We start from the raw sequence: 26,340 nt of genomic DNA, 5'->3' as shown, positions 1-26,340 counted from the left end.
TGAATGAATGAAGGTGGCATTTCCTAATGCCAAAGCCTACCAAGGTAGAAGTAGTATTATGGGTTGTAATGTAAGAAATACAAATGCTGGCTTAGTGACTGGTTGCGCTGCTAGAGTTATTTTTCCAAATAAAACAAAGACAAAAGTATGTTTATTAGTATTTTATCACTCATTACAAAGCAAACTGGCAAATGGTACATCTGGATAAACAAAGAAGACTTGACAGTTTAAACAGACCAAAAAGTGATGCACTGAACTAGCTGTGTACCCCAAGCACAGTGTCTCCAAGAGCAAGGGCGGGGAGTGGGTCTGCATTGCGGTAAAACGTACCATTCATCCAACTTTCTTCTGCGACAGTGTTAACCCAAAACCTTCCAACAGGGAAGGTGCCCTTCATAGGAAGCAAGTCTAAACAAATGACTCCTAGGAATTAGGAAAAACAAAGACCCCGAGCCCCCTCCAACCCATTACTGGTGACGGATACCCTACTGCAGATAAGTTTCAAGTCATGGTATCTCCGAGTAGGTTAAAATTGAAAAAGATGCATATCTCTGACTGATGCAGGGCAAACGGCTGACGGTAATTCCTTTGTGAGCAAGGTCACCAGTGGCCCCCATCTATATACAAAGTTCTTATAATCATCCCTGAATAAATCGGCCATCCATTCTAGGCACAGTCGTTTCCAATGTTTAGAATGCCATAACGGGATAGGGGGGCCTCCTTCTTCTTCCAGGCGGTCGCTATTGCTACTTTCGCAGCCCCAATGCAGGTCCACATAATGGCCTTATCAGCCTTAGTTTGATGTTTGAGGGAGTGGTCGGGAAGACCGAGGAGAATGTCTGCCATGGAGGTCGGAATAGGGTACCCCAGCACATCTTTGATTTGTGCGAGGATTTCTTCCCAGAAGGGTCGTATCAAAGGACAGTCCCAACAGATATGTTGAAAATCACCTAGTAGCCCACAGCCTCTCCAACACATATCAGACGACCCAGGAAATATCTTTTTGATCTTGATAGGTTATAGATACCAGTCCATCATCATTTTTAGCTGGGCCTCTCTTAATTCTATGGAAAGCTTGAATTTCGTGATATATGACCAGAGCCCCGCCCATTCTCTCTCCTGAATGTCACGTTGTAAGATACCCTCCCACATGTGCATGTATCGAGGCCTCGGGGTGTGTATAGAGGTGAGAAGATAGTTATACAGATAAGAAATCACCCCTTTCATAGAGTCTACAGTTTGCACACATTTTTCAAAATTGTGTGTGGAGGCGAGTGGTTGCCTTATGAATGTGGGGTGTAAGCGCCCAATGTTTCAATTGAAGATAGTGATAATATTCAGCAGGCCCCAACCCATAGTCCCTCTTACAGCTGTCAAAGGTGAGGATAACGTAATTATGGAAGAGATGTGTCAGCGCTCTGAAGCCCCCCTCCCTCCACTGGTCAAAAGGACCCTTCCTGTAAGGCCGGATTAAAGTAGATTGGCGTATAAGGTGTCGGAAATGTTGTCTACTGGTCTTTACGTGAGAAAGAGTCCCACACCTAGGGGGGCGTGGCTTGACTGCCGAGCGGAATGGCTGCCTGAAAGCGTAGCTCCGCCGATCGAGCAGATTAATCCGTCATAAATCAGCCTTTTACTGACCCTGGGGCTCGGGTCTCGTGTCCCTTGACCGGGCGGAATATCCCCACCTCAACTCGTGAAGGGTTGGCGACACTGCGCCCGGGCTCTCGGTGAGACTCGCCTCTCTGACCTGACTACGCTGGGAGGCCTGCTGCGGCGTGTGGCGCCGGGGGCTTGCGCTGGAGCTGGCCGGCCGGAAGTGCCTGCGAGCCCTACACCGCGCCTGCTGACTGCGCCGCCGGGTCCGGCGGCTTAGGGCTCGGACCGCTCTCGCTGGTTGGCGGCCGCCTGGTGACGGTGCCTGGTGGCGGCGGCGAAGACACGCGCCTTAGCCCCGGACGCTAGGACGAGGGCGGCTGAGGTGATAGAGGCCGCAGCGTGGGACGAGGCACAGACGCGCGAACGCCGGTAAGGAGCTGGTGGGGTACCCGGTGAGCCGCCTGACCGCGATTACGATCACTGAGAGGTGTAAGGCTCTGAAACGCGTGGCGCTCATAGACCCCCCCCGTTCATGAACATTGTCAAAAACCGCTCATTGGGGGTGAATGGGCGCGGGCTGCCATCTTGTCCAGGACTCTGCGACCTGTCGCTGCAGCGGTAGGAGGAGGCGACAGCAGTGGGATATTACCTCTGATTAACTAACATGTATGACGCTGTCGAACCATTTGGGCATATGGTCTGAGTCGCATAGTGATTGAGCATATAGAAACAAATTTGGTGTGCCATTGACTGTCACGCCTGCTATCTGGTGTGGACGATCCTGGGGCCGAGCCACGCTGCTGGGGACTGGCGCTGTGACGTGCCACGCAGAACTCAAACGCTGAAACCGCTGTCAATTCCATTGCCCAGGTTGGACAATATCGGTGGCTGCTAGGTGCTCTCAGGCGGCATTAGGTGGGCGCGACGAGACCGGACGTCGTCATGGGCAAGCCAGACACACGCCAGCCCAGAATCACATTCGACAAGACGACCAAAAAACCACCGAGCCCAGAAGCGCCGGATCAGGATCCATCGGGGGTAGTCCAGCCTGTGCTGCCGGCAGACGACATCAAGGCCATGTTCCAAGATCTAAAATCGAGTTTGCAAGGCATAGATGGCAAGATGGACGCGCTGGCTGCACAGATGGACGGCATGACGAGGAGAATGGACAAGCAGGAAGGAGTGGTTGGGGTACTGGAAACGTGTGTGTCCGAAACGGAGGAATGCCAATCGGACTTTGACAAAAAACTGCGAGGAATGGACAAAGTGCTCTCCCTGATACAAATGAAGAATGAAGATTTGGAAGCGAGGTCCAGAAGAAATAACGTGCGCATCACGGGAGTGGCGGAATCGACGGACATTGCGATTATGGAGCGCTACGTTGAGCAGATGATGAAAGATCTTTTTGGCGACAGTCTCTCCCCTATGTTTTTGGTGGAAAGGGCGCACCGCACGTTAGGGCCAGTGCCTAAGCCAGGAGCTCAACCTAGGACAATCCTTGCCCGCGTGCTGAACTATAGAGATAGAGACTCGATACTGCGACTGGCACGCAACATGGCAGATCTGCAATACAAATCGGATTGCCATGTACCCTGATTTCACGCTTCAAGTACAATCAGCACGGCGGGAATTTTTGCCCGCAAAAAAGGTGTTCCAGCAAACCGGCACAAAGTACTCCTTGATTTACCCGGCAAAACTGAGGGTGCAGGGACCGGGTAAACCCACCTTCTTCACGGACGCCAAAGCGGCATTGAAATTTGCCAAACAGCTTGCTAAAGACCAGAGGGGGCAGGCGGAGGCCGGAAAACAAGGGGACTCTGACCAGCTAAGTGATGTTGAATAATGTCCTCTGTTATTGAGTATGGCGCCGCTGGGTCCTGAGGGAGGGAATGTGCAGCCTTGCAACCGGAAATGATGGTGCGCTAACTGCTTGAGTGGGGAGGTATCGTACTTAATACTACACAATCCAGAACAATGTTACTAGATAATTGATGTTCCGCTTGGTTTGGGGTTCGGGGGGCTCTGAAGCGCACGGAGTCGGTTTGCGCTCGATCGCCCTGTCAAGAGTACAGGGTTAGAGGGCAGGTACCTGCACACCCCAAGGGATGTCTCCCACAACATGGTTAGACCATCTATTACTGTTGTTACTTGGTTCTGTTGGGATGGTACAGGGGGGGATGATTGCACAACCTAATTGGGGGGTTGGAGCGGGTGGGGAGGGCGGGCTGGGGCTTGATTCTGTTTGGTTTGCACTATTAACCTATGAAAGTTCTGTGTTGCATATGTCACCGAAGATCTTCCGTATGGTAGTCACTGGCACTAACGTGATGAACTGGGGATGGGGATGGGCATGGCTGCTTTTCCAATTGACTGTGGGGCTGGGGCTTCAGAGCCGTAGTCGTAATGCATCGAGCACTCTGCAGATTCGATTGAACCTTCACTTTTTGGTATTGTTATGGTCCTTGGAAATAGTTTAAACACTGGGGAGCCTAATAATTCAGATGGGCATGCCGTGTTGCCGTCAATAACATGCTTATCTTGGAATGTGAGAGGTATGAATGACAGGAGGAAAGCGAGATTGGTACATGCCTATTTATCAAGGAAACATGTAGATATTTGCATGCTTCAGGAAACACATTTACATACCACGGATGCCTCGCAACTCAAACACACCAGATGGGGAGAAGTGATACATGCCCCGTACTCGAATTATGCCAGGGGGGTGGCAATCCTGATCCGCCGAAGCCTACATTGGGTGACACGACAAGTGCTGAAGGACGAGGACGGGAGGCACATCTTGATTCTGGGAGTGTTGTGTGGAATCCAGTTGTTGTTGGTGAATGTTTACGGCCCGAATGATGATAATCCTGATTTTTATGAGAAACTATGGGATAAAATGCGTCCCTTTGGTGATGCAGCTATACTATGGGCGGGTAATTTCAATGTAGTGCTATCCGACGCGGTGGATCGACAGGGCGCTGCCCGAGAACACCATCCAAAGGCGGCTGAGGCACTGGGAGGCATTATCATGGAGGCATCCCTGGTTGACTCCTGGCGGCAATTGCACCCCAATACGCGGGCGGGCACTTGCATGACGGCCCACAAGGCCGCATGGTCGAGACTGGTCTACTGGCTGCTGTCCAGGGACCTACACGCTTCGGTCCTGACGGCAGTACACTTACCAAGATCACTATCGGACCACGCGCCGGTGGGCGTGACGTTGGCCACCCCCGCACACTACGCACAGCCATTCAGCTGGAGATTTCCATCACAGGCCTTACTAGATCAGGTGTTTAAGGAAGAACTAAGAGAGAAACTGGAAGAATTCTTTGAGTTCAATGAAGGGACTGTGGACTCGCCTGGTACGCTTTGGGAGGCCTGCAAGGCGGTAACTAGGGGGCACTGCATGGCTCTAAAAACGGGAGTACTGCGGTCCATAAGGAACACACTGGACAAGCTAGAAAGAGAATTGGCGGCTTTAGAAGTTGAACTTACTGGGTCGCCTACTGCTGGTGCCCGGGCGGCTTTCAGGGCAAAACTCACTCAGTATCAGGAGGAAGCTGAAAGGGAGGTGAAATTCTTGCATAAGTACGCTCAGGCTCGGAGATATGGGGAGGGGGACCGCCCTGGGAGGACGCTGGCCGCTATGCTTCGTAAGCCCAGGGGTGCGGAATATATTTTGGAACTTACCGCTGAGACTGGCGAATCTGTCAGGACACCTAGCGCTATCTTGCACACTATGGCTTCTTATTATGAGAACCTATACACCTCCGACATACAGCCGCAGGACGAGGTGATAACGGAATACCTAGACACAATTGCACTGGCGTGGTTCAATAACAGGGCACGCGAATACATGGACTTACCGATAACGCAGGATGACATACGAATGACCATAGCTGGCATGCCCTCGGGTAAGGCGCGGGGACCCGACGGTCTCACGGCATCATTCTATAAAGAGTATGCTGATATCCTTGTCCCCAGGTTGCATAGGATGTACATGGAAGCGATCGAAACTGGGAGCCTTCCCCCATCGCTCCGTGAGGCCATGATAATTACGCTCCTAAAGCCGAACAAAGATCCTGGGAGTCCGGATTCATATAGGCCGCTCTCACTGATAAACCTAGATGCCAAGATTTACGCTTAACTCTTGGCGGAACGCCTGACACCAATGCTGCCCCAAATAGCACTATCGGATCAGTCGGGATTTGTGGCGGGCAGATCAACCTCGCACAACTTACGCACATTATTTGGATTGCTTCATTACCTGGACCCAAAGGTCCAGGCCGCAGCTGCTCTGTTAGATGCCACTAAGGCGTTTGACTCTCTCGAATGGAAATTCCTAAAAGCGCTGTTCACGAGAATGGGATTTAGTAAGCTATTTATTCAGAAAATTTGCATCCTTTACAACTGTCCTACGGCAAGAGTAAGGGTCAATGGACAGATCTCGCAGCCTATACATATCTCTAGAGGGACCAGGCAAGGCTGCCCCTTATCGCCACTGCTATTCGCCATCGCCACGGAACCGCTTGCGGCGAGATTAAGGCAGCACCACACCCAGCGCAGTATAGGGTTTACCTCCAGAGGCCTGTTGGTGTCCTTATATGCCGACAACATGACGATATTTATGCAAAACCCAGCCGGAAATGTTGACCCCCTCATGAGGGAACTAGTGAGATATGGTGGCCTGACGGGCATTAACATTAACTGGACTAAATCTACGATGCTACCGTTGACGGATGAAACGGCACAATGTCATACTGAATTCCCCATATCCTGGGTAGCGGAAGAGGTAACATACCTGGGAATCCGCATAAGCCGCTCGATACAGGACCTGTGGCTATTGAATTATGGCACGGCAGTGGAATGGCTCGAGACCAAGGTGAAGAAATGGGTCACCTTACCGCTGTCAATGACAGGCCGTATAGCCATAACCAAAATGGTTGTACTGCCAAAATTCTTATATTTATTTGCGAACATACCCCTGCCACTTACACTATCCTTCTTTAAACGCATACGCTCTGCGCTTTTGTATCTAGTGTGGGCGGGCAAGCAACCCAGAATCCAGTGGAAGGTTTTGACACTTCCTTTTCGACAGGGTGGTCTGGCGGGTCCAGATATTAAGCTCTACGCATACTGAGCCCAGGCCCAGGCCCTGCATATCTGGCAACACCCGATCCCATATCAACCACATGTGGCGATCGAAAGAGACGTATCGGCACCCACCCCCTTGATAACGACGGTCTACCTAAAATATAAACGTACACCGGAAGATGTAAACACGGTGGAAACGGTGAGGTGGGCCTGGCAAAACATAGCAAAACGGGCGAACATTACTGAACTATATGCCCCGTCCATGCCACTGGGCAGTAATCCGCTACTGGGTTCCTTGCAGGACGCGGCGATAACTGAAAGGGCACGCAAGTGCGGTCTTCTGGTCGCAAGTGACCTCTACCCAGACGACACATTTGTAGAACTAGGTGACATCTGCGAATCGGAGGTGCCTACGGTGTCTGAGTTGCTACTCTATTATCAGCTTCGAGCGGCATGTAAGGCCAGATACCTGACATTCCCAGCAGCGCCGCCATCGCTCTCGGCACTGGAGGACATACTGGTGAATAAATCCCCGAACAAACTGATTGCCAGGCTCTACAAGATAACACAGGACACGGCGCCGTGGGTACGACCCAGTTCGAAAATGCAATGGGAAGCGGAGGCGGGAATAAATATAACGGACAAACAATGGACATTCTGCTGCAATCAATTAGAAAATCTTTCGCCCAATTACAGGCTGAGATTAATACATTTTAATTTTCTGCACAGTACTTACCGCACGCCGGAGCAACTTTTCAAAATGGGATTACTAGCTGACTCTCGGTGTTGGCGTTGTGGTGCTGTAGATGCAACCTTCTTTCACCTTACGTGGTCATGCAATCCTGTGCAGCAATATTGGGTAGAAGTGTTTTCGAAACTAGGACAAATAATAGGAGAACCGTTGCCTCCTGATCCACTGATGGCTCTACTGGGATTGGTGGTCGTTATACCAAGTGCCTCAAGGAAATTGGTCGCTATGTTGCTCCTCCTGGCGAAGAGACAGATTGCACTACATTGGAAACAAGGGGTAGCTCCAAGGGTGATGGGCTGGATTAACTCGGCGCTGTACTGTCGAGATCAACTGACTACATATTGGGAACTCCTACCACTGAGATCTAGACCTACTGATATCTGGCAACCCTTGACGACCTGGCTGGCTGGAGCAGAGATGGATGAGTAGATATGGACCGTGAGGTGGTGAGAGAGCTCTGAGATAGCATAGAGCTGAAACGTGAGAGACCGAATGCTGTGGTACTATGATTGGCGAACAGGGGAATGACTGACGCTGTGCTTGAATGAGACTGAGTATTAGCCCCATGACTGCGTATGGACGGCTGAGTGGGATGCCTGTTGTGGATTGCCCATTGAGACATTCCACCATAATTCCCCCCCCCCCTTATTTAGACGAAAACTACCGGACTCGCTCCAGTGATGGTGACATGCTACTCTATGTACTGATAAATATGACGTAACTGAACACAGAACACTATTGGTTTGGTTATAAATGTTTGTTTATTTGTTTTTTCTTCCTACTTTATTATACATACATCCATGTTGCAAGATATGTACAAATATATACGGGATGAGACCACATGATGAGGTCGAATTGGAAAAGCTGATGCTGCCTGCCTCCGGGTTGTTGGCTGAATGGCGGTGTACTGACTTGTAACACTGAATAAAAGTCTTTAACCCAAAAAAAGAAAAAAAAAAAAAAAAAAAAAGAAAGAGTCCCACACCTTTAAGGTAGTTCGAATAGGCGTGCTGATGTAGGCATTCTCTGGTCTTTCCCTCTTGGGTCTCCAAATATGGTCCCAAATCGTCCTCCCTGCCACCGCCAAGATCCGCCTGGAGTTTCTAGAGAGAGGGTGGGAAGTTAGCTCTGTATAGCTCCTCTACCCGGGGCATCAATTGAACTCCCAGGTATTGGAGAGGCCGTGAATTCCATTTTAGTTGAGTGTAGGTCCAGAGTTCCTCAACTTCGGCAACAGGGATTGTGAGGTTAAGAATGTAGGATTTGTCTATATTCACCTTAAAGCCCGCCACCGCTTCAAAGCGTGTGAGTTCCGTTTGCAGTGCAGAGAGAGAGGTGGTCGGTTCCGTGAGTGACAAAAGCATGTTGTCCGCGAAAAGTGATATCTTATGCATTTCCCCACTAACAGGGATGCCCATTATCTCTGGTGCGGCGCAGATGGCCAAGGCCAGCGGCTCTATACTGAGGGCGTACAAGAGGTTTGACAAGGGGCACCCAGGGCCCCTAGTTAAGAGAAAGGGAGCGTACAAAATCCAATTTACCTGCACTCTCGAGCGAGGTTGGACATAGTTAGTCCGTACCATATTAATAAAGGTATCTGTAAACCCAAAGGATGTGAGTGTAGTAAAAAGAAAAGCCCAATCCACCCTATCTAATGCCTTCTCGGCATCTAACCACACCAGTACTGCCGGTATCTGTTTCTTATTACCTTTTTTGATTAGGTGGATGATACATCTGGTGTTATCATGAGACTGGCGGCCTTTAATAAATCCAGACTGGTCTGGGTAGATGAGAATTGGCATGAGGTTGTTCAGTCAGGCCGCGAGGATAGATGAATACAACTGCGCATCCAAATTGAGAAGGGCGATAGGGCAGTACGAAGCGCACATCTGTGGATTCTTCCCTGGTTTCGGAATAACTGTGATCACAACTTCCACCATCGAGGGAGTAAACGTACATGCCTCTGCCATTGCATTAAAAAGGTGTGTAAGATGGGGTAGGAGGTGAGGAGCGAAGGTTTTGTAAAATTGGGCCGTATATCCATCGGGACCTGGGGCTTTCTGTGGTTTGAGGGATTTGAAGGCTAGAGCCACATTCCCGGCCGTTATGGGAGCCGAAAGCCTATCATTCCAGTCTTGGGAGACCTGGGGGATTTGGAGTGTCCGCAAAAGGTTACTTTGTGCCTCTAAGTGCCCATCCCGTATGCCGGAAATCAGCACTTTTAATTAGTTCAGTCCAACTAAAAATGTAAGGAATGTCTTCACAGCATTTTGAAGGTAGGTTTTACTTTTATTTGTAAACTATATACACGTCAGTTCTCTTGTCAGACAAGTCAATGTTCACTGTTCTGATGCCTAAGACTGAGCCATACTGTCAGCTCTTTAACAAGGTTTATTGCATGCCACCCACTGCAAAGCAAAGAAAAGTAAAAACAAATCATAGAGTTATTCCTTGGAGGAATACAAGTTTTTTGTACCAGCCATCCCTTTGAGGCTAGGAAGACCAAAGGAGGGAGTGGGGGTCTAGTGGTTTATGTCTCCTTAGCCTTAGAATGTAGAGTCACTGCTAACCCCTGTCCGCAAACTTTGTCAGTTAGTAGTGGGCCATGTAAATTGGTGCTCTTCAACTTTTAAAACGCTACCGCTTCCTTTGTTTATAACATTTCATTACTGGACTCCTTTTTAAGAAACCAGAACTTTCACCGGTGTGAGGACCCCAGGGTAACAGGTATCGGAAACCTGGGTTGCCTACGCTTGAAGGGTATCCATTTTGAGCATACTTCCAAGGGAGACTCCCTTAATGCTTTAGTAAACAAACTTGACCTAACTTCAGCCTTGTGCAAAATGGACCCCAGCAGAAGGTATATTAATCCATCTTTTTCAGGGAAGGGATGTGGCTCGTTTATTGATTTTATCCTTGTGGCAACCCCCCTATTTTTATTTGATCTCAGACTTTTCCATTGAGACAAGTAAATATAGTGACGATAATCCACTATGTGCCCTAATCTCCTGGCCCCCACTAGCTCCTCTTGTGGAGCCAGGTAGGAGTGGGATATTGAAAGGCACATATGGGGGCAGAAAGCTGAAATGGGCTCAGATAACCCCAGATTCTTTTCATGCCTTTTTATCTGCTCTGTGCCAGAAGGAGTTAGCCACCTGCAAAGCCCCGTAGGCGGCAGCAAGTGACATCATAGAGGCCTTTAAAGTCATCTCAAGCACGATAACAGACCTTCTCAATGTCTCAGCTCGGCGATCTTTAGATATGGCCCCTAGATGGCTTGACTCTGCCTGTTCCCATGCATCTAGAAAGTTGAAGGAGGCACTAGGGCAAAAATAGAGGGACACCACCTTACTAAAGTCCTACCAAAAGTCCTTTAAAGCTGAATTAGCAAGACATAAGGCTGTCTTGAAGGAAGAGGTATGGAACAAGCTCATCGAGGCAAGCACCCTAAAGAGAAGCTCCAAGTTCTGGAGCATCATAAATAGTCCCCTCTTAGCGTAGGATGCTGGTAATGTTTTTGGGGCCGACATAACAGAGGACGAGTGGGTGCACCATTTTGAGAATATGTTTCAGTGCCCCCTGATAAGGCCACAGTCACTGGAGTGAGCAAGGGGAACTCTGCCCTGGTATTTTCAATCAAAGAGGTCAGGAAAAGTATCACTGGACTGTCAAGTAATAAGGCTCCTGGAACAGATGGAAAGAGACAGATTGGGGCTCTCTTGAAAATATATCGGGCTAAACGTATTTCCAAGGCGTCCTATGGTAGCAAAATTGCTTTTTGAGACGTCTTTTAAGTGTAGACCCAGGGAGTTTCATCCCAAGCAGTAAGCTGGGTGTGGCTTACCTTTCTGGCTTGCTGTCTTTTTGCCCACTATCACTGTTTTTGAAAATCTGCCTCAGTCAGGGGACAACTTTAAATAAAAGGATTTTGAAGGATTATATGGCCTTGGACCATGCCAACCATATCCCCTGGCTCAATTATTTCAAAGAATGTTTCTCTAGCCTGGGAAGAACTGATCGATTTTCCAATTTAGATTCAGTGAACAGGAAGGACCTGGTGTGGGGTAAGGAGTCTTTTTTTTAGACAGCGAATCACAGACTGGAAAGACTGGGAGTTAAAGACGCCGAGTGTACGCAGATTTATTATCCTGAAAACCGTACAGGCCACAGACCATATCTTTTAAGGCCTTTTAGTGGCTATGACTTTTTATTGACCATATTCCGCTTCGATCTTTTTTATCTTCTCCTGGCGCAGCCACGTAGGTGTAAAAGGGGTCAGAGTTTAATGTACTGTGGCTGTGAAGGTAAGTTTCCACAGGACATGCTCCACTTCATCATGTATTGTAGTTACTATGAGGCATCCCGGAACACTTTTATTATCCCCATTTTTTTAAAATTTAAGTTCAGCCAGGTTTGTCCTGCTCTTATCTTTTTACAAATGTTGTCAGGTGTTGGACTTGGCCCTTTTTGCAAGGCTATCCCAAAACCTTTAGCTTCTTCCGCCTACATTTTTCCATCACCTGCTGTTGTTGGCTTTAGGACTCTGAGCACTTTACCACTGCTAATCAGTGCTAAAGAGCATATGCTCCCTTTGTAAATTGTTATTATGATTGGTTCTCCCTGATAGCCATATTTTAATTTACCGGGCAGTCCCTAGTAAAGTGCACTGGGTGTGCCGGGGTTGGTAACTCAAATACTACTAGTGGGCCTGCAGCACTGATTATGCCACCCACATGAGAAGCCCTTAATAGATGTCTCAGGCCTGCCACTGCAGTGCCTGTGCACAGTTTGCTAACTGCCATGTCAACTTGGCAAGTGCAGCTACTTGCCAGGTCCTAACTTTCTCTTCTCTTACATATAGGACACCCCTATGGTAGGCCCAAGGTACCTCCCGGGCAGGGTGCAGTGTATGTGAAAGGTAGGACATGTACTGATGTGTGTACCTTTTCTGATAGTGAAATACTGCCAATTTCTTTCTTCACTACTGAAAGGGTATCTTGCCCCATAGAAGAGAGAATTGGGAATGCTTTGTACCATGTTACGAGCATATCTTCCCGTAGGCATAAGACAGAGAAATTAAGATTAGGCTCTCTGTACTGAGAATTTAATAAAACATCTTTAACTAAAGATGGATGTTTAAATTATGTGTTTGAAAATGCCCCTTTTAGAAAGTAGGCATTTTCTTGTTTAACCATTCTGTGTGCCTCTGCCTGTTTGTGTACTGACTGTCTGGTTTTGGAGTGACAGGGGCTGGGGAGGTGCATTCTCTCAGACAGCCACCGGGAAGGGGGGCATGATGTGTGTCCTGCCTTCCCTGAATGAGTCAGGGCTGAGATGAATAGACCTGGGCTGCATTCAGAGTAGGGGAGAGGAGTTTTCACTAGCAGCTGAATAGTCCCGGTCTGCATCTAGAGTGGTGGGAGGAGATTTCCCTTGCACCTGAATAGGGCCTGTCTGCCTTATGCAATGCTGTCTCCACCTCCTGCCGGGCAGCTGCACAAGAGAATACAGAACTGGTTTGGACTGGGCTCAGAGACCCTTGCACAAAGAGAACAAAGACATTTTGGGGTATAAGTATTAGACCTTAAACCCCTGAACTTTAGACTACTTCTGGAATCAAGAGGAATCTTTGCCAAGGAGACACTGAGGAGAAGTACTGCCCTTGCTGTGTGTCTGGGGTTGGCCTGCAGTTGCTGTTTTCTGCAAAGGTAAGGAGAAGGTCTTTGCTGTGTGCTGTGTCCCCTGCTTGAGGAAAGTCTCCAAGGACTTGATTAGAGCTTGCCTCCTGTTTTGAAGTCTCAGGAACACAACGACTTCACCCCCAGCTCCCCTGAACTTCCTTGCTGGGAGTTCTGACTGCCAAGAGGTGCCTGAGACGGTCTTGGACCACTGGAGGTTGTTTCTGCAGTTAGGAGCTGCAAAAGAAACTGATGCATCGTTCTTCTTGCAACAGTTTTTCCAACGCAATGGCGTGGTGCGGGAAGAATCTACCTGCATCGCCGCGCCGCTGCCGAAACGAATGCAGCACTTGTCACCATGGAAAGAATCAATGCATTGAGGGATCGCGGCTGACAAGGTCAACACAACACTGCTCACCGCCGACGCATCCCGTATTTTTAAGCATCGTCCCTGTGTGGCAAGTTTTCCCCGACGCATCACCAGCGGATCGGAGTCATCTCAGAATCGACTCATCTCTTCCCCCTACAGACCGGACCCGACGCATCGCTCCCCTGTGTACAGCAGAACTGTCGCATCACATCCACGAAGGTCTCAGGAATGACGCATCTCTTTGTTTTTCAACGCTTCAACGCTTCTCATCGCTGCAGCTGTTTGGCTTGGTGAATTTTGTTGCAACAAAAGGTACCTTGGAAGAATCCACACATCCATAGTTTTCTATGGACTCGGTTGCAAAAACATTTTGAAAGTCATTTTTCTTAATACATGTATGTTGGATTTTTATCGTTTTGGTCTTGTTAAGTTTATATGAAGCTACTTTAGTTTTCTAAACCGGTGTGGTGTCCATTTATGGTGTTATCACTGTGTTACTGTGAGTGTTTGATACAAATACTTTACACATTGCCTTTGGGATAAGCCTTTCTGCTCATGCCAAGCTACGAAGGGTGTGAGCATTGGTTATCTAGTGTGTGTATCCCCCTTACACTGACAAGAAGCAAGGGTACTTATTTGGACAAAGGTACCTACCTCTGCCACCTAGAGGCCCCCATTTCTAACATCAGGCAATACTGTCTTTTATATTCTTAACTTTTTAAAACCTGCTGTAAGGCTTTGTGCCAGTTGTGATTAATTGGCATACGCATACAGGGGATGGTTGAGATGTGATCCTGGTAGTATTGTTTTTTTGTGTGCAGTTTGTTGCATTGAATTTTATTTTTACTTCTTTAACATATAACATACACTTACTTTTTATCAGTTTTTTTATCAGTGTGACCTGCGTTTGATTTATTTTGTATAACTATAGACTTTTCTGCATTTACTGTTGCAAAACCCGAATAAAGTGATTTGATGATGACGATGAACTCTTAGATTTGGTATCCCAGCATAAATAAATTATGTTAAGCACTGACTGCATTTATGTGCTTATATTATATGTTGAAATACTATCTTTCCCAAATAAACATGTAGCATGCACTATATATGCATAATTATTCCAAACAAAACCATTACATTTCTGGGGGGTATAGGAAAATTATTCACAATATACCATTATAAGATAATGATTACAGGCCTGCTTACATCTTTCCTTGTCGCACAAGTTACTTACATTCGGTAACGATATATCTGTAAGAAACAGTAGTTAGTGTTAGATTCCTAACCTTAGAGAATCCCCAGGCGTCAGACGGGATCCAGAAAGTTTTGCGTAGCAGTACCCCTGCGTGTCAGTAGGCGTCGACTGCGGCTCAGCGTCTGTCGTCGGCGTCGGGATGACGTAGTCGGGGTACTTAGACGACGCCCTCGCGCGCTGACGTCAGTTCTTATACATAGCTTGTCTGCGCCAGGAACGCAGAGCCATGATAAAAACCAACACTGGTGCCATGAAACTAGGGCCCTCAAAGGGATGAACCTTAACCCTAGATATCGGTTGGGTGGGGCGGTAAGGAATCTAACACTAACTACTGTTTCTTACAGATATATCGTTACCGAAGGTAAGTAACTTGTGCATCTGAAAGAAACAGGTTAGTGTTAAATTCTTTACCTTAGAATAGATACCCCAGCAATACCAACCCCGGTGGTGAGTCTGCGACCCAATGATCACACCAGAAAGTCCTGGAGAACAGAACGGCCGAAAAAGCCATCTCTCCGGACTTGGCTGTCCAGACAGTAGTGTCTAGCGAACGTGTGCAGCGAGGCCCATGTAGCTGCCTGACAGATGTCCTGCAAGGGGACTCCCCGACCCAGGGCAGTAGTAGCCGCCGTGGCCCGTGTGGAATGGGCACGCAGCCCCACAGGAGGCACCTTTTCAGCCAGTGAGTAACAAGCCTTTATGCACAAAACGACCCATATAGAAATGGTTCGTTTGTGCACCGCCCGTATCTTTTTAGCGCCCACGTAACAAACAAAGAGCTGGTCATCCACCCGGAACTGGCGTGTGCTGTCTAGATAGAATGGGAGCGCACGTTTTGGGTCCAGACGGTGGAGCCTCTCTTCCTCTTTCGAGGGATGTGGAGGCGGAAAGAAGGTGGGCAAGGTGATGGACTGCCCGATGTGGAAGGCCGTGACTACCTTGGGCAGGAAAGAGGGGCGGGTTCTCAAAACAACTTTGTCCGGATGGACAGAAAGGAAAGGAGGTTGAGAAGACAGAGCCGGGAGCTCACTCACTCTCCTGGCAGGGGTGATGGCAACCAGAAATGCAGTCTTAAGAGTTAGAAGACAAAGAGGGCAATTGTGAAGTGGCTCGAAAGGAGCGCATATCAAAAAGGTCAGAACAAGGTTGAAGTCCCACTGAGGCATCACAAAAGGAAACATGTGAGTGATGCCCTTCAAGAACCTATTTACAACAGGGGACTTGAAAAGAGAAGGCAGATCAGGAAGCCTTAAGAAGGCTGAAATGGCAGAGAGGTAGCCTTTGATAGTGCCCAGAGCAGAGCCCTGCTGGGCAAGAGAAAGAAGAAAGAGGAGAACCTCCGAAAGGGGGGCAGAAAGGGGATCCAAAGCCTTTGCTGTGCACCATGCCACAAATATGTTCCACCTGCAGGTGTATACCGATTTGTGGAGGGACGCCTGGCTGCCAGAATCACATCACAAACTTCAGGAGGCATGTCAAATGGCCTCAACTGCCGCCGCTCAATCTCCACGCATGGAGATGGAAACTGGACATGTTCGGGTGGAGGACCGTCCCCTGCTGCTGCCACAGAAGGTCCTCCTGAAGAGGCAGACGAATCGGGGGATCGACTGACATGCTGAGTAGCTCGGGATACCAGTATCTTCGTGCCCAATCCGAAGCCACAAGGATAACTTGGGCCTGGTCGCGCCTGATCTTCTTCAGCACTCTGGGCAGAAGTGGTATAGGCGGAAAGGCGTACAACAGACCGCAGCTCCACTTGCGACGAAAAGCGTCCCCGAGCGAGCGACGCCTTAGAAATTCGAACGCACAGAACTGATTACATTGCGCGTTCTCTTCTGTGGCGAATAGATCTAACCAAGGCTCTCCCCACTGCTGAAAGAGACCTTGCGCCACGAGTTCAGACGCCATTAATGATCCATCATGCACCGACGGCTGAGTTCGTCCCCCCTGGCGTTCAGGGAACCTGCCAGGTGTTGAACCACCAGGGTGACGCCCTGGTGTTCCAGCCATTGCCAGAGGCGCAGAGGCGCAGAGCCTCCTGACAAAGGGTCCATGACCCCATCCTGCCCTGTTTGTTGCAATGCCACATGGCGGTGGTGTTGTCCGTGAACACCTGCACTACACTTCCCCGGACAGAGCGAAGGAAGGCTTTCAGTGCAAGCCGGATCGCCCGCAGCTCCAGAAGGTTGATGTGGAGCCGGGACTCCGCCGGAGCCCAGAGGCCTCTGATCTCCGCCTCTCCCATATGGCCCCCCCAACCCAGGAGGGACGCATCCGTCACAACTGCGTGCTCCGGTTGGGGTAGGAAGAGGGATCTGCAGCTGACCCAATCACTGTCTGTGAGCCACCACTGCAACTGTCTCGCAGAGCCCTCCGAGATCAGGACGTGGTCGGACAGGTTGCCCTGATGCTGGGCCCACTGAAACTTCAGGTCCCACTGCAGAGCCCGCATCCGCCACCTGGCGTGATGCACCAGAAGGATGCAGGAGGCCATCAGCCCCAGGAGCCGCAGCGTCAACCTGACCGAGACTCGGGATAAATGCTGAAAGATCGGAATCAGAGCCTGAATATCCCGAACCCGCTGTTCGGGAGGGTAGATCCGAAACTGCGCCGAATCCAGAACCACTCCGATGAAGAGGAGCTTCTGAGAGGGACACAGGTGTGACTTCGGCACATTGATGGAGAACCCCAGCAGGTGCAGGAGGTCGGCCGTAGTCTGGAGGTGGCTGACGACTGTCTGGGGCAAACCCGCCTTCAACAACCAGTCGTTTCGAGATAGGGGAAGACTGACACCCCTATTCTGTGCAGATGATCTGCGACACTGCCATCACTTTCGTGAACACCCAAGGGGCACTAGTAAGGCCGAAGGGGAACACGGTAAACTGAAAGTGCTCTTGGCCTACCGTGAACCGCAGGTAACGCCGGTGGGCCGTCAGGACAGGGATGTGAAAATATGCGTCCTGCAAGTCCAACACTACCATCCAGTCTCCGGGGGCTAGGGCAGATAAGACCTGAGCCAAAGTCAGCATCTTGAACCTCTCCTTCCGGAGGAAGCCGTTGACGCTCCTGAGATCCAAGATAGGGCGTAGGCCCCCTTTGCCCTTCTTGGGTACCAGAAAGTAGTGGGAATAGCAACCACGTCCTACTTCTGGCCCAGGAACGCGCTTGACAGCCCCTTTGGCCAAGAGGGCCGTAACTTCCTCCTGCAGAAGTTGCAAGTGGTCCCCCGACATGCGGTGGTACTGCGGTGGCATGGCTGGAGGGGTCGCTTCGAAGGGGAGTAGCCCCTTTGGACGATTTGCAGCACCCACCTGTCCGATGTGATGGAGCGCCAGTGGAGGAGGTGATGGCGAACCCTGCCCCCCACTGGTGTCAAATGGGCCTGAAAACTCAGAGGATTTGGAGGCAGATGCTGTGGGGCGGGTGTGGACTGGCCTTGTTTGTGTCGCCCGGCACCGCCACGGCGGTTACCACGACCGCGTTGAGGTGGATTCTGCGGCCTGTGGCTAGCTGGACGTGAGGGGGCGCCCCTTCCTTGGCCACGAAAGGTACGAAAGGCGGAAGTATGCTGGCGTTGACCGAGGCCCAAGGACTTGGCCACAGCCCTGAAGTCCTTAAAACGTTCCAGTGCGTTGTCCGCCTTGTCGCCAAAAAGGCGACGGCCATCAAAGGGCATGTCCATAAGGGATGCTTGGACATCGCCTGAAATGTTGTCGGACCTCAGCCAGGTGTGGCAGTGAACCGCCACCGTCGTTGCAATCGCCCTGCCTCGCGAGTCCGTGGTATCCAGCCCACACCGAATGAAATATCATGCTGCGTCCCTTCTCTCCGCGAGGGCCTGGGCTAGCTTTGCCCCGACTTCCACCGGGCACTGCGGCAGCAGTTCCGTAACCGTATCCCAACAAGAGTGGGAATAACGGCTCAAAAGGCAGGCGGTGTTGACAGACCGCAACCCCAAGCTGAGCGAGGAGAACAGCTACCAAACTGGTCGTACCTTTTGGTTTCCTTATCCGGAGGGGCGGTCGGGAATGCGGTCTGGGAGGTTGAGGCCTGGATCACCAGGCTCTCAGGGTGGGGAGAACGGACAGGAAACTGGGGTCTCACGGAGCCGGGCGTTGGGCCACGTTCCGATCCACAGGGAGGCCTGTGGAGGGCTTGGACCCGGTGCCCAACAGAACGTCAGTGAGGGCCTCGTTGAACAGCAGGAGAGGCTCCGAGGAGCTTGCCTGCAGTTTGAGGACCTCAGTGAGGAGGTTAGTCCTCACGACCGCGGCTGGGAGCTCAAGAGCCAAGGTCTTGGCTGCCCGAGTCAACACCACGCTGTATGCAGCCCCCTCCTCCGTAGCCACTGAAGGAGGAGAGACAAAACCAGTGTCCGGCGAAGTGTCCAGACCACCGGTCTCCCCAAGTTCGTCCGCCCAGTCCTGGCTCAACTGGCACTGCAGTGCCAGAGGGTCTTCAGATCCCTCCCAATCCTCCTTGTCCTCCATCTCCTGAAAGTCAGGGAGAAATGATGGAGCCGGATCATCAGTGAAGGACTCACCTATCGGCGTCGAAGACGGTGCCGGGCGGCGCCGGTCCTATGCCGGATCCGGACTGGGGCGAGGATCAGGGCCGCCGCCGCCCGAGGGCGACACCCTTGGTGACGACGCGGGCGGAGGGGTCGTAAGGTCGACCGGCGTCGACACGGATCCAGGCCTGGATCCTGAGGAGCCCTGCGGCATCGGGACCGAAGTCGCTGACGGCACCGGGGCCGAAGCACCCAACGGCGCCGGGGCCGGAGCCTCCGGCCCGCGTGGACTCCCAGACGGACCCGCGGAGCCCGGGGTCACCTCGGCGGAGTCCGACGGAGGAGAGTGCGACCTCATGGCCATGAGGAAGGCACTGATCTCCTCCGGCGCCACGTTCAGCCCAGGGACGGCAGGTATGGAGCTTGACGCGGCGACTGCGGCTCCGGCGGAGCCACGTGGGCGGTGTCGCCCGAACCCCCGGCCGCGACGCGCAAGCGTCGGGGGGGAGTCAGAAGAGTGATGCCGCTTCTTCGACTTCTTGTGGCTCGACTTACCTGAGGACTTCGAACCCAACGAGTGATGACGACTCGCCGAGCTATGATGACTGTGGCCTCGCGACTGGTCCCTCGACTTCCTCCTGGACCGAGACCTCGAGCGGTGCTGGGCCGAGTGCCGGATCTCGAGTCACTTACGGGACCGCTTTCGACGGCAAGGCCTGGGAGTCGGGGCCCGACTTGTCATCATGGTTGGCCCCGAGGCTATAAAGGTACTGACGGTAGGGGTCGGTAACCGACATCAGTCGGTTACAAGCGTCACAGGGCTTGAACCTGGGGCATCCCTACCGGCACCGGAGTCGATGAACGACTCGAGAAGATCCAAAATAGATCGTAAAAAGTTAGTCAAAAAGTAACTAAGGAGTACTGTTCTTCCGGATCTGCGCTAGCTGGCGCGGAAAAAAGAAGAACTGACATCAGTGCGCGAGGGCGGCGTCTAAGTACTCCGACGACGTCATCCCGGCTCCAACGACGCCGACGACGGACGCGGAGCCGCAGACAACGCCTACCGACGCGCAGGGGTGCAAAACTTTCCGGATCCAGTCTGACGCCTGGGGATATTCTAAGATAAGGAATCTAACACTAACCTGTTTCTTTCAGATACGTTTTGTAATGGCTACTGAAATTTCATGATGCAAGCACAATAACTCTGTTAGTAGAGGCATTTGTTTCTTAAAAAGAAGGCAGAAAGAGACGAAGCTCAAAGAGCTATGAAGAACCAAAAGGATAACATCAAAATGAACAGAGGCGTGCTTCGAGTTTATTTTCTATCATACTATCCATGTGCATAGAATCAAGTGGCCCATACCCTGTGCTACTATTCTAGACCCTGGAGCCTGGCATTTTGAGAATTTTCATTTTGCTTTTAACATAATAACTACAGGTGAAAATTGCAGTATGCAAATGCTGATCGCCGAACACCCAGGGTGGGTGAATGTGTGACACACCACTTTAGGCACATCCCCTAACGCATTTCAATCTGTGCCACTATGATTCACAGAGCTGTGTCCCATAAAAGTACATCTTCCGGGATGCACAACAACCGAGTCACCAATGCACAGAACAGTGTGATCCCATTGGTTCCAGCAGCTGTTGCCCCCATGAGGTGCTCCACCTAGCAGTCTAATAGGACATGTCAAGAATGGCTCACTGGCGACACATTCTTAAGCTCTCCTGTGCACATTACTTTCTGATCCAGCAAAGTCCCTTGTCATGGCCCCTTGAGGTACTTTTGTGACCCCTGCTGCAAATAATCATGTCCTCTGCTGATGCACATCACTCTGTGCCCCTGCCATAGTGTGTTTATGTATGACTGGTGTTCTGTGTGCACTGATGTCTCTATGCATGTGTGCATGTCTGCATGCTTGTGTGCCGTTTTGTGTCTTCGAAAAATATTCTCTGTAGTTATCTTGGCCTTTGTGCTCGCAAGCCTGTAGGATGTGTTCAGAAACAGTCCAAAAGCCAAACCTACTGGCTTTCTTCAATTATCAGTGTAACCACAAATAGGTATTCTAAATTTCCTTTCTTACCTTTTATAAATGAAGGTTGCCAGTGAACAGCATATACAGAGTTCTCATGTCCAGAAAGCAAAGTCTCTAGAGTAACTGCATACTGGGCCTCTGCATCTAAATCAAATAATAAAACATGCTAAATTAAGAACGCAGCTGAACTATATTTAGCATGTTAAGACAAATGAACACAAACTTAAATGTGATTTGAAATTCGATCATAGATGATAGTGATAATCAAAATTTCCAGATGACTGAGGACTACAAAAACTGTAACTCCTCAAGTCACTTGTTCATCACTGGGAAACGAAAAATAAATACAAATAGTATTATGTGAACATTGGTGATCTTTCGAGCTGGTAGCCACTCTTGTATAATGATTTTGGACAAAACACATTAGAAAGTACAGTAAATTACTTTGGTGATCTGCCATCAAATCTACCAAATTAATAACATTGCAACGCCTGCCACTATCGTTAAACCTGTTAGTGTTTTTATTAAACAGAAAAATAATGACTACTTTAGGTAAACCTAAGCTAACCTGACTTGGCCTGTTAGCTTAAATTGCAAAGTAATAGTGCACTTTTATTTTAACATGCGCAAATACTTAGTATCTCTTTGTGTCCTTGTGCGTTTTTCCAATTCAGTAAAATCATAAATCATTCAACAGACGCTTCAATGGTGGTATATTATGTATTCTTTTCTATAAAGCCATGTTCGGATATTCCAGTCTTTATAACTTTATAGGACTTCGTCACGAGCCTTTCCTAGGGACCATTCATTAGTCGAACTGTCTATTGTATTTCTGTATTATGTAAACGTCATGTCATTTACTTTTTCATTTCAGTTAGATACATACATACTTGGGCTGCGATCTACCTGCCTTCAAGACCTCTTGTGGGTAGCTGTTGCGTTATACAAGCTTAAATAATAATAATAATAATGATAATAATAATGCTTCATTTGCTATACGCACCTTTTTATTATTATTTCTTTTATTTAATATGTGGTAGAAGTAGGCGTTTTTTATTTATCTTATTAACTGCATCTTATGTATCATGATACTTACTGGCTTACTGGAATTATATATTGGTAGTTCAACCCTATTTCATCACATCTCACCACTGAATGTGAGTGGCTTTTCTGTCTAAAACCCCACAAAATATGATGTTTTGGAACATGTGCTAGTCTTTTTGGGCTTTTCTTTGGAGGCAGACTCTATGTTGGCTATCCTGCTGAACTATACTTTGCTGTGGTTGCTTGCCTTCTTTGGAGGTAGAACTTATGCTGATGCTGTCATTATTTGGTTTTGATGTACTAGGAGTCACTGAATACTATTGACTAACCAATGTTTTCCTTTTGTCATGATCTAAATATTGAATAAGCCTATAAGGTTTAATTTGGAACTCTGTCTTGTGTACGTTTATCTGATTGGCTTTGACTCAATCTTTTAAAGACCCAGACAGTCCAGATGCTATGCATCGTCGCTCTTAATTATTTTATTTAGAGCGTCAACAGATTTTTGGTGGAGAATGCGGACGAGGATGCAATTAATCTAATTAACATAACTAACACTAATTAATTGGGCTAATAAGTGCCAATTTTTGGTGGTGGAATTGTGGAGTGTTTTCGCTACATTGCCAGAGGGGGCATGCATGTAGTCTAATGTGTGGATTTGGGGAGTATTAATACGGGGTTGAGCAGTGTGAGACGCCATGTGGTCATAAGACACGTAAGATGTGATATTGATCTCGTGATCATACTTGTGTTGAGCTGTATTAGAGCGCAACAAGTGGGAAATTGCATCACGTTGAAATGTGTTGTACATTGTTGTAATCCGTCCTTAGTTCATATTTTGTTAAAGATATCAATGATTTTATAAGGATCAAGTAAAGATTTGGATTTATGGAGAAGTTTGAAACAAGCAGCCTGGCTAGTGATGGGTGTTATCCCGGAACCGGTCCCAGGATGCTCGTTTCCGCTCCAGGAAAGACCTGACTTGGCAGTTTGAGCTGGACTGTTCCCACGAGCAACAGGGTCAAGACTGATTTGCATGTGGCTGGGTCTGAACTGGGGTGGTGAGGTGAGGTGAGCTAAAGAACGATGATGGATTCATCCCAGGTCTAATAGTGACTGGGGGGTGAGTATCTGAAAGGTTTTAGTTCTCCGTACATCATCTCCTTGTGTTTGCTTTATTTCTGAAAACGAAACATCTGGGGGAGTCTAAGATGGTGTGGATCCAGCAACATTTCCATATCCACAATGCCATGCAAATCTCAAACTTTGCCTTTTCCCTGCATTTCTGTGAGGTAAATTTCTGCAAACCTCAGTGACTTAAAAAAAGGTCCTACCACCCAGCGTTCCCCCACTCGTATCGATAAAAATGCTACTCCACTTGTGTGGCTGTGCTTAGTGCTTCTGTCAGGCACAAATCAAACTTGTGTCAATGAGAGTTGCTCCATTAGATTCCCATCGACCTTGGTTTGATGTGTGCCTGTCGCAGGCACTATGCAAGCCGCACATGTGAGGTAGCATTTTATCGGGACAAGTTGAGGAACGCTGGGTGGTAGGAATTTTGTATACTCCTGATGATCAGGGCAGGACTGGCCGTAGCAGGCACCGGGCGTTTCCCCAGTGGGCCGGCAGGTTGGGGGTCCGGTTTTGGACCCCTGGGGTCCATTTTTGTTACAGGGGTCAGCAATATCGACCCCCTGTAACAACATCGGCCCTCACAAACAGCTCGGATGCCCCCTCCTCCCCCAAGTGGGGCCGGCGGAGCAGTTTGCCAGGGCTGGTTTCGGTTCCCAGTCCGGCCCTGCTGATGATTCCCGAAGTGTATGTCATAAAAATGCCAGAAAAATTTGCAATTTGAGGCAAAATTTTAGGTTTGCATGGCATTGTGGGTAAGGACACCTTGAAGTTCTACGTGAGGCACACCAGCCTTGACTCTCCTGGGTGTTTAGTTTTCAGAAATGTCTGGGTTTGGTAGGATTCCTTGGGTGGCCATCGATCCCCGGCCCAAAAAAATCTGCTACCCCTATTGCCAAATCAAATCAATTTTGGGACAGAAAATGTTGATGTCTTCACATTTTATTTCAAGGCCTTTCCTGTCATAGGCATTCGGCCTACTACCATAAGTGAAGTACCATTTTAGCTGGCGAATTAGGGGAATGGTAGGTGGCAGGACATTTGTAGCTCCCTCGAGATTCCAGAATGTTCCATCAAAAAAATTGTTGAAAATGTTTGGTTTTAGTCAGGCTTTGAGGTTTTCACACAAATCATTCCCCTGGGTGTCTAGTGTCAAACAATGTACAGGTTCACTAGGTTTCCCTAGGTGCCGTTGAGCTAGGGCCCAAAATCCATAGCTAGCCACATCGCAACATAAAAAAGGGTAATTTGTCTGTGAAAAATGTGATGTGTTCATGTTTTGGTGCCTTTTCTGCTGTGGGCACTAGCCATACCCACACAAGTGAGGTACCATTTTATCAGGAGACTTGGGGGAATGATAGGTGGTAGGACATTTATGGCTCCCTGCTGATTCCAGAAGTTTTCCTCACTGAGATGTGAGAAATATGCTTTCTAGTCAAATTTTGCAAGGTATCTTGGGTAACAATTCTGGTGGAAGCCATGCAAGTCGCTCCACCTTGGTTTTTCCTAGGTGTTAGTTCAAAAAAATGTACAGGTTTTCTAGGTTTCTCTAGGTGCCAACTGAGCTAGGATCCACAATGCACAGCTCCCCACATTGGAAAAAAGGGGCAATTTTCAGTTGAACAAATGTGTCTATATCCTGCTCCTGTCACAGGCACCAGTCCCACCCACACAAGTAAGGTACCGTCTTTATCGGGAGACGTGGAATTACTGAAAAGTAGAACATTTACAATCAATGGTATTTCTTTGCATTTCAGCCTTCCAAAGACAAGCCAGTGTGTAAGAAAGAAGACGATTTGAAAAATGTCCTCAGAATCACATGCTAGCATGGCTACCCACAAATTCAGAGATGCACAAATAACCACTGCTTCTAAACTCCGTATCTGGTGTCTATTTCAGAAATACATAGGTTTCCTTGATACCAAGTGTTCACCCTTATTTTACCAGATGAATTGATCTATACCCTGTGCACAATGGAAAACCATTGTAAGGTGAAGTTCAGTTGTTGGTTCTGGGTACCTCGGGTTCTTTGAAAACCTACAAATCATATGAAAAATTATATATATATATATATTAATTTATATTTTGACTATTTTCTCCAGGGGAACCCACACACCCTGGGTAGCTTTAGAATCCCCAGAAAGCTGCAGAAAAAGGACACAAATTTGGCATGGATACCATATGTGGGAAAAAGGTTATGGAAGCCTAAGCGCAAACTTTGCCAAATAGCCAAAAAGGGTTTGGAAATCCAGGGACAAAAGGCTTAGCAGCCAAAGGGTTAACAGTCTAGTTGTGAATGAGAACTAATCAGGAGTAGTAGTGTTGAACAAGTTACTTATCTCCGGTAACCCCTTATTTGGTAGGCCCTACCCCATTGTTTGAATCTACATGGTGATGTTGGTGTCGTCTGCACTGGAAGTGATGTTCGCAGTGCCTATATAGGCACCACCTATGCACACTGACGTCAGCTCCTTTTCGTTACTTTCCCCAGCAGAAACACGGAGTCAAAAAGTACATTGACTACTGGTATGGAGAACTAGGTCCTGAAAGGGAAAACACCCTGTCTCTAGAAATCTGTTCGCAGAGCGGGGATGATGGGTGGGTGTAGCACTTTAAAGGAGGAACAAAGAGAAATGTCAGGATTTGATCACAAAACTTTATTCCTTTTTAAGGGTTCTACAGTCCGTTTTTACCTGTGATCGGTCCTCTGGACTGGGACACTTGATTCTTCTTATGTGGACTTGTCCCTCGAAAGAAAGAGAGAAACGCCTTTTCGGTTAAGGGTTCAGTGTTTAACCTAATAAGGGATTAGGGAGTGAGGGGGCTTCTGAACACCCGGTTCACCTTCACCAGTGTCGCGCAGCAACGCGCT

At 48.9% G+C, this 26,340-nt stretch overlaps 1 protein-coding gene across 3 annotated transcripts in view; it reads right to left on the bottom strand.

Annotated features, from left to right (window-relative positions):
• The window catches only part of ELP2 (elongator acetyltransferase complex subunit 2), a 964,760-nt gene that overhangs the window by 563,505 nt on the left and 374,915 nt on the right, over nucleotides 1-26,340 (bottom strand). For all 3 annotated transcript variants that reach the window (XM_078687686.1, XM_078687687.1, XM_078687688.1), the window contains one exon: nucleotides 21,342-21,437. In XM_078687686.1, the coding sequence (XP_078543812.1) occupies nucleotides 21,342-21,437 (96 nt within the window). The remainder of the gene's footprint in view (nucleotides 1-21,341; nucleotides 21,438-26,340) is intronic.

Source organism: Lissotriton helveticus, chromosome 4_1 (genome assembly GCF_964261635.1).
Source record: "Lissotriton helveticus chromosome 4_1, aLisHel1.1, whole genome shotgun sequence".
Classification (NCBI taxonomy): domain Eukaryota; kingdom Metazoa; phylum Chordata; class Amphibia; order Caudata; family Salamandridae; genus Lissotriton; species Lissotriton helveticus.
This window is presented reverse-complemented; position numbering and strand designations above follow the sequence as displayed.